Source organism: Hipposideros armiger, unplaced genomic scaffold (assembly GCF_001890085.2).
Source record: "Hipposideros armiger isolate ML-2016 unplaced genomic scaffold, ASM189008v1 scaffold_19, whole genome shotgun sequence".
Classification (NCBI taxonomy): domain Eukaryota; kingdom Metazoa; phylum Chordata; class Mammalia; order Chiroptera; family Hipposideridae; genus Hipposideros; species Hipposideros armiger.
In genome coordinates, this window is record NW_017731369.1 from 1929734 (window position 1) to 1938980 (window position 9247).

At 46.8% G+C, this 9247-nt stretch overlaps 1 protein-coding gene across 1 annotated transcript in view; it reads left to right on the forward strand.

Annotated features, from left to right (window-relative positions):
• BCO1 (beta-carotene oxygenase 1) overlaps window positions 1–9247 on the forward strand; it is a 45654-nt gene that overhangs the window by 15325 nt on the left and 21082 nt on the right. Inside the window, exons 3-6 of the mRNA XM_019634762.1 lie at window positions 991–1143; window positions 3422–3643; window positions 5421–5568; window positions 7153–7282. Coding sequence (XP_019490307.1) covers window positions 991–1143; window positions 3422–3643; window positions 5421–5568; window positions 7153–7282 — 653 coding nt within the window. The remainder of the gene's footprint in view (window positions 1–990; window positions 1144–3421; window positions 3644–5420; window positions 5569–7152; window positions 7283–9247) is intronic.

The window sequence follows — 9247 nt, forward strand, 5'->3', positions numbered from 1 at the left end:
TTGTAAATCATTTGAGCAGGTTATTTTATTTAATCTGCACAATAATTTGAATTTATATGATACATGTACTATTTCTATGATGCATATACTAATACCTCATTATACAAATGAAGACACTGAACTTCAGAGATGCTAAGTAACTTGTTCAAGGTCTCATAGCCAGTATGTGGGGAAACAGGAAGTAGTAGATGCTCCATAAACATTGAATCAGTTGTGTTAAATCCTTCTCCTGGGTTACAATGATGACAGTAAGGTACTGAACAGAGCAAAGTCTGATTGTAACTTGAGACCAAGGCATGTCCTGGATAGATATTTTTCTCCCAAGTAATTTTTATTGCATGTTTTTTTTTATTTTTTCCACAGTGATACATTTTCATAGGAGAAAATACTGAAGAGACAGATAAGCATAGGAGAAGAAATTGAAGTCCCCATAATGCCACTGCTGACTAGATTGTTAATATTTGGCATATTACTCCCAGGCTGTTTTCAATGTAATTTGTTTTTTAACCTGCTTCAGCTCAGACTGCATATGCAATTTACTCTACTGCTTTTTTCACTCAGTATCCTATCATGAGCATTTCCCATGTTATGATGAACTCATTACAAACATCTTTTTAATGACTGATGCAGCCTTTTACAGGTGAATCATCCGGTGTTTAAAAAGTGAGAACTTATGAGTACACATTAATTTCACCTGTGAGGGATAAGGTGGCCCAAAGTAGGAAAAAAGAGCCATGATTTTAGGGGCCCCCGTCCTACCACCTACCTGCTACGCAGTCTTAGGGGGCGTCATTTCAAGTCGCCAACCCCCATTTTTCACTGAGAATACTGATAGTTTAATAGCTGCTTTCTGTGATTAGCATGCGGCCAGAGCAAGGTGACATAAGCTAAAGCGTTTTTGTTTTCCTTTTTTTTTTAATGCACACAGTAAAACAAATGTTTGCTCTGGATAACAAGTTTTCATCTTTTTTGGAAAACTGATTCTTTCAGAATGCAGAAGTGGGCTCAAATTTAATCAAACTGGCGTCTACAACAGCAAGAGCCCTGAAGGAAAAGGATGACCAAGTCTACTGCCAGCCAGAGTTGCTTGTTGAAGGTAAAATGCACCCTCTCTCCTTGTGTTTAGGAAAGGGCAACATTTCGTGAAGACATTCCGAGCCTCTTCATGGAAGACCTCCTTCCAATGCAGAGGAGCTATGCGTGGATGAGGGACAAAAAGGAAGGCTCTCCGGATGCCCCAGTGAAAAGCGTTTGGGACAGTTGTCTCATACATCCTCAAACCTCCCCCAGGAAGGCACTGGGGTGGTCCTTGGGCCCAACGACTTTCACGGCTGTCCTGAGCAAATGCTGCGATGTACTGAACGCTGACTTCAGTTCGGCTTTCTACCTCTACCCATTCACAGTACCCTGCAGAANCTGAGCACCTTCAGTGTTTGGGCCCTGGGTGAGGTACTTGGACTACTCCATTATTTCATTCTGTTCTCTTCCTTCACTCTGTGAACATTATGGCTCCTAACACTTAACAGAGGAGGTAGCTCGGCTAAGGGGCTGTCTTCTTGGCATAGCCCTGTAACTCTGGCCATAATTAAAGATCATTCCGCTAAGCCTCAGTTTCCCATCTATAAAATGGGAATCATATCGCCTACCTAGATGGTCACAATATAGGGCAAAGCCTCTCATCACGATAGGTACTTAGCCTCAATGCCCAGGTGTTTCAGAACGGGCAATGCCAAGAGAAATGCATGGAAACCCTGTGCAATACGTGTCTATATTAGAAAAACTCCAGTTTTCCCTTTTATGATTCTTTCCCGCGTGTCTTCTTCACTTTCACACCACTACCATACTCACAATGCTTCTGACACTAGATGTGTGTGTATGTGTGGGCGGGGGGAGTCCCTACACGAAGCAATTCTCTGGGGTACCAGCTGGTGTGCTGTAATTTAACTCAGTTCTAAGGCTATCTGCTTGATAGTGTCAGACCCCTCAGGTTAAGGGCTCAGCCCCACAAGACTGCTCCCATCCCACTTAAGATGCCAATCACAGGTAGTAGGTCCCCAGGTTACCCACAACTTCTGCTCAACGTGGCTACAAATTAGGAGTTCCCACAACCCCTTCCTCAGGTTTGATTAATTTGCTAGAGTGACTCACAGAACTCAGGGAAACACATTTACTAGTTTATTGAAGGATATCATAAAGGATACAGATGAACAGGCAGATGAAGAGCTACCTAGGGGGAGGTCTGGGAGGGTCCCGAACAGCTCTGTCCCATGAAGATGGGGTGCATCACCCTCCCAGTTTGTATGTGTTCACCGACCTGCAAGCTCTCCAAATCCCATACTATTGTGATTTTATGGAGGTTTTCTCACATAGGCATGATCAATTATTAATTCCATTTCTAGTCCCTCGCCCCTCTCTGGAGGATAGGGGCTGGGGCTGAAAATGGCAAGCTTCTAATCATGGCTTGGTCTTTCTGCTGACCGGCCCCCACCTAGGAGCGCATCCAGAGTCTCCTCATTAGAACAAAAGATGCTTCTAGTTCTCTTACCACTTCCGAATTTACAAGGATTTTAGGAGCCCTGTGTCAGGGACGGGGTCAAAGACCAATTATTAGAACAAGAGATACCCCTGGTTCTCTTATCACTTAGGAAAGAAGTTATAAGGGTGTTTGAGGGCTCTGTGCCAGGAACTGTGGGCAGAGGCCAACATATACTTTTTCTATTAATGCAAAATGTCAAATGATGGTCCTCAGCAAAATGTTAAAGCATAAGCCTGGGCAGTTAGCCCATCACCTGGGTGCTTGAAGGAAATGCAGAACCTCTGGCCCCAGGCCGCACACTGAGTCAGACTCCACATTTTATCACGATCCCCAGATGATCGGCATGCACGTTCAAGTTTAAGAAACACTGCTCCAGAGCAGGGGTTGACAAGCTCTGTCAAGGGTCCAAGGGTAAATATTTGAGGCTTTGCAGATACGCAGTCTCTGTCGCAACTACTTAACCATGCTGGTGTAGCTTGAACACAGAAGCAGCCATGGACCCTGCATAAATAAAGGAGGGAGAGTGGCTGTGTTCCAAACAAACCTTTATGCAAAAGCATGTGGAGGCTGGGTTAGCCCCTCGGCTGTGGTTGCGGACTCCTGTTTTAGAGGCCTGACTTTGTGGTTAGGTGTTTTCAGATTGTGGAACCCTCACAAAGCGGGTAGGGGGTAGGGGTGGGGGCCTGAGCAGGAAGGAAGGACTCTGAGCCTCTGCCCCCGTGTCCGCCAGGCAGCAGTCCCTTCATCTGGTTTACTTGTCGGCTCATATTCAAAGGTTCTTCTTAGTGACCAGGTCAGTTTGAGAGGCTCAGCTGCAGGTGATGGCGGCATGGTCTGGGGCAGCCAGGCCCCGCACTGTGCCTGAGGCTTGCTTTTTCTCTAGAGGACGGGATGAAGAGGAAGAGTCCCTTGAAGCACACGGAGGTGCTCTGCTCCATTGCCTCCCGCTCACTCCTCTCCCCGAGCTATTACCACAGCTTCGGGATCACCGAGCACTATGTCGTTTTTCTGGAGCAACCTTTCAAGTTGGATATTCTCAAGATGGCGACTGCGTACATCCGGGGAGTGAGCTGGGCTTCCTGCCTGACTTTCCACAAGGAGGACAAGGTAAGGCCTGGCTGGGGCCTCCAGTCCTGCCGGGCCTGCGGACCGTCAACACTAGGCCAGCCAGAGGGAGCTATCCCCAGAAGCAGAGACAGAGGAGGTTTCTTAGGGAAGGGGAAAGGGAGCTGCCATGTCGTCTCCCCAGAGGCATCAGCCCACCTTCCAGAGAGTTCTGAAGCTAGGATGGTCCTTCAGTGTGTTCCTGAGTTAGGGCAAAGGGAGCCCGACCTTTACATCCGACATCAGTTAGCCTGTAGAGCAGATTGTCCCCGAAGGCGGTATGACCTTGGACGAAGTGGCCTCATCAGCCACAGAAGTCCTGACTCGCCCAGCAGCAAAGGGGCTGCTCCTCAGTCCTAACCAATATCTGGGCTCCTCCAGCCTCTACCGTCCACTGACAAGGCCCTTTCAGCATCCCTGTCGCCCTGTGTAATGTCAGGGAAGGGATGCCGAAGATTATTCAGACATCATATGACAGAGTGTTCCACCAGATAGCATAGTCTTCAATGTAGGTACACCTGGGTGCTCAAAGCGTGTATGTGTGTGTCCCCAGCTATAACCNAGCAATTCCTAGTGTTCCTTGGCTGACAGATGGATGTATCACTCCAATCTCTTCTAAGGATATAAATCATTTCATTAAGGCCCTCCCTCATTCAGCATGACCTCATTTTAACTTGATTACATCTACAAAGACCCCGTTTCCAAATACGTGTACCAAGAGTTAGAACTTCAGCATATGCTTTTGGATGACACCATTAAACCCATAACAGAGTTCACAGTCTTTGGCACTGAGTGGGGGCTCAATGGGGGTCTGAGTGAATGAATGAATGTGCTGAAACACCCAGGACTCCAGTAGCCCTACTTTGTATTGATCTGAAGAGGGAGGCATTAGGCAGAGAGGAAAGGTACAAAAATAAATGCCCAAGCAGATACCTTCCTGGGCAGAATGAAGTCAACATGTTTTGTGAAAATCAATAGACCCACTTTCAATTTTCTCCAGCTGGCTGTTCAAAGCCTCAGTGTCTTCGTAATACATTGTAACGATCTGTTAAAAGGGGTGCTTTTCTTAGCTGTGAAATCATGTCCAGCTCTTTTTAAGCTAGGTGGCATTGGTGCATTCCACAGGGCTGCAGAGAGGAAATACTGGGAGAGGAGGGAGCAGCATTGCCTGACTTTTGGCTGGAGGTTGTGCTATTCTGAGGGACGAATGGTGGACAGCTGGTTCACCGGCCACCCCCTTATTTTACGGTTATGCCCTGTTCAGAGTGGGGTCATTATTGAGCTTGCTAGTTGAATTTTGCTTTGACCAAATGTTTTTGTAACCTCTGTGTTCCCAGAATAGTCCTAGGAGAGAGGCCTGGAGATTTCTGCCTCTGTGGAATGCAAAAGGGGAGGATTTCAATGACTTAAGCAGAATGACACAGAGCAATGGCCAAGATTAGCACCAAAGGCTGCCCCTCTGCCTCAGAGGTCATTGCTCGAAGCTCTCTGTCAGCATGCTGAGGACCCCTGGCAGGGCCAAGCAGCAGAATCCAAAAACTACCACAGGAAACACACACAGCTCACTAACCCCCTGCAACTGATTTGTGGTAGGAGGCCACCCCATGGGGTTATATCAGGTTGCAAGAGTAAACATCCTCTTTAAAGGTGAAGTCTGCCTTATTTTCAGATCAGGAGATGTGCAGAAATAACCATCATCTCTTAGCCTAGAATCAGTCAACTTTTCACAGGACGTTATTCTCTCCCCTTTGTAAAACCAGGTGCCTGTCATGTTTTGCAGGTTGATTATCGCAAATATGTGACTGTAAACCTGGCAACGGCGCATCCTCATTATGATGCGGCTGGAAATGTCCTCAACATGGGCACAGCCATTGTGGACAAGGGCAAGACCAGATACGTGATCTTTAAGATCCCCGCCGCAGCCCCAGGTGGGTCACTCTGGGGGCACTGCGAAGCCAGGGGGGCTCCTTCCGCTGATGACACAAGACTCCATCTGACGCTTTCCTTCCTAGATGATTCAGAGGACATGAACTCACTTTTCTTCTTTAGGAAGAAAAGAGATGTTGCTGTGCTTCCTTTTGAAAGAAGTGCATCCCTTTGCTATTTTCACCTCCTTTTCCTTAGGTTCCAGTTCATTAATTCATTAATTTCTCCATCATTCATCTATCATCCACCCATCCTCTCATCCATCCGTCCATTCATCACTCACCCATCTACCCTTCCACCCTTCCACCCTCCCTTTCTTTCCTTCCTTCCTTCCTTCCTTCCTTCCTTCCTTCCTGCCTTCCTTCCTTCCTTCTTCCCTTCCATCCTTCCTCCCTCCTTCCCTTCCTCGCTTTCCAGCCATTTTTTCAGTCTTCTGATAAACCTTTGTATGTCAGGGCTGTGCCACCCACTTTCATTCCAGCCCCCGAAGCCAGGTTCCCAGGTTTGTTCAGGGAGCTCAGCCCTGCTGGGATCTACTCCAGATCCCCACCCTGTTCTCCGGGCCTTCTGGACCATCTCCACTTAGCGCCGGGATCCTGGAGGGAAGCCCAGGCCCATTGTGATTGCGTGTGTCTGAGAGGGAGGAAGGCGGGGCTCCTAGTCCCTATTCTCCAGGACCCTCCTGGGAACCGCACCAAGGAGATCAGGCNGCTCCCTGTTCTGGGGTTGGTTGTTTATAGGAAATGAGCACCTCCCCTGTCCTGTTGACACCCAGCTGGGCTGGGTGTTTACATTTCAAATGAACAGAATTCAGCATTTTAAGTAAAGCATCACAGGGCTCAAAGCACTTTAGCCAGTGCCTAAGGATGGTGACCCTAAGACAGAGTGACCAGAAAAGGACAGACCATCTCAAGGGGAGACCAAGGTGGCCCTAAAGCAGGTTCTGTATAGCATGTGGCTGAAGACCAGTGTGTGTGGCCTCACCAAGCCCCAGGATTTTGCTGGACGATCCAGAATTTCAGCAGCCATCACTTATCAATGTGTGGCAATGGCCCAGAGTCCTTATATCATCCCATCTCATTTAAAACTGCCAACCCTAGTTGGGGAGGACTGTGTGATCCCCAACTTCCAGTTGAGGAAACAGATTAAATGAGATGAAGGGACACGCAAGGTCACAGGACTTAGATTGAGACTAACCCAGAGCCAAAGGCCTGCCCACTCTACCCACTGCATCTCAATAGCGTATGTAGCTTTTATTGAGCACCTACTATGTGCTAAGTGCTTTACAGGCCTTAAATGTCACAGCAACTCTGTAACAAAGGTATCGTGACCCTCACATTACAGCAGAGGGGACTGAGGCTTCCTCTGACACAGGTCAAGTGCATGACTAGTAGATGATGGAGTAAGGATTTATATCCACGTGGAGACTTGAACCTCCTCAGGGGTGGAGCGCTTGCCTGTCCTGCTCACCATTCTATCCACACTTTACATCACTGTCCTCCAGTAAACCCCCTGGAGTGGCTGAAATTGACATAAAAGCCCTGTAAAGGTGTCGGCCTGGTATGACGCTGCTTCTTCTCTTTCAGGTGAAGTCCATTACAGGAGCAGATACCTGAGAAGTGACACCTATAATGCCAACATTGAGGCAAACAGGATTGTGGTGTCTGAATTTGGAACAATGGCCTATCCAGACCCCTGCAAAAACATCTTTTCCAAGTAACTGTCCATTTTGACTCTGGTCATGCTTTTCTATCAAAACAAGCAGCGTTGGCTCCTCTGCCAGTTGTCTTCGGGTAGATGAAAACTTCACGTGACTGGCCATGGTCCATACATGCTGTGTGGTTCTTGGTCACTGATAGTAAGAGAGGCACAGAATGTCTGAGACAGATCATTTGGTGTTCGCCCACATGGCTGCCGGTCAGACAGTAGTTTGGAACTATTGATCAAAATTACAAATACACATTCCCTTCAGTCTAGAGATTGTTCGCATCTGAAATGACAAACGTACCTGGTTACTCATGGCTGTATATTATTTGTTATAATGAGGAACTGAAAATATCCCAAATGTTAATCAACAGAGGAGTGGTTAAATAAATAATAGGAAAGCTACCAAGAAAATGCCAGGCGGAAGTAAAAAGGAAAGAGAATACTTTCTATGTACTAAATGGAAAGATTTCCAAGATATATTAAGTGTGTGTGTGTGTGTGGGGGGGGGGAACAAGGTATATAGGAGCAAATGATATGCTATATTTTGTGTAAAAAGGCAGAAGGAAATCTAGATTTATTTTTGCTTGTAACATGCATTTAAAAATTCCGGAAGGTTCAATAAGGGAGTGGGAAACTGACAAATAGGGGAAAAGGATAGGGGAAGATTTTTAGTTGTATACATTTTAAATCACCTGGGTTATGATGCATATGAATATATTACATATTCAGCAATTCAATTGCTGGCTATGGAATCAGGCCTACTGTCAGTCTCCTTCCTGATATTCTTAAGATATAGAAAAGTTATGAAATATGTTACAGCTAGACTGGCCCAGAGATGAAAGATTGCTTCTGCTTTTCCAGAACAGCACTGAACTCACATTTGCAGNCACACACACACACACACACACACACACACACACACACACACACACACAGGCGCCAACTACCTGAGAAATGGCAGTTGCTTAAGTGACTCCTCACAGCTTACCAAGCAGTGGTTCTGGCATCCTTCCATAGAGGCCTCCAGAGACAAGTGAACAAACAGGGATGACCGAGCCGTGGCTGTCTTGCCGAAGCATGGCCACCATCCACCAAAATCCATGAATGGAATAAAGAGGCAAATGACCAAAGTTATCTCACATTGTTTAGACTTTCTAAAAGCTTCTAGTGGGTTTTCAAACTAAAAATGTATTGTCAAAGGTAGGTAGCTATTTTGTATTCTTTTATGAGATGGTCAGATGGGTGTGACCACATGAGGAGACACAGAAAGGCTCAGGAAAACAGTGCTTATTATACCACAGGTCCTAGGGGCAGGAGGCATAGCACAGCACGCAAGGCCACATGGGAAAACACCAGGGCGGTCAGGAGGCAGAAGACGGGGAGTAGGGGAAGCACTCAGGCTGTGGCCTTTATTGGGGTTTCAAGGGAATGACAAGACAGGGCAGGGTAAACAACTTAGGATTGGCTTGTGTGAATAAGTTCCATGAGCTCTGAGCTTTAGTGGTGGTCTCTAGTTGCTGGCACCTAGCCCTGGGATGGTTAAGGCAGAGGAATATTGCCTCCTAGGGTGAATGGACCAGATAGAGGCGGTCTAGCTCAGGATTGGTTAGTTTGCATATCAATGGCATGCTGAGCCCTTTGCTACTTCTAAGAATTGGCTAGCCCAGGGAGGGACAATCTCTCCCCAGTCAGAAATGTTTTTTAAGATGTCAAAACAGCATAATACACAGATATTTAAACCACATACACACACACACACACACACACACACACACACACACACATACACACACTACAGTAGCATGAAAGACTCAGTTCTATTCATAATGTGGGACTGGCTAGAAAGTATGGAGAGTACACCCAATTACTCACCTTTCCCCATCCTGCTCTTGAACCTGGGCATGCCCTACTCTGCTTTGCAATGATCAATTTGCCATTCTCCAGCATAAGGTGGGAGGCCCCACAGTGCAGGCT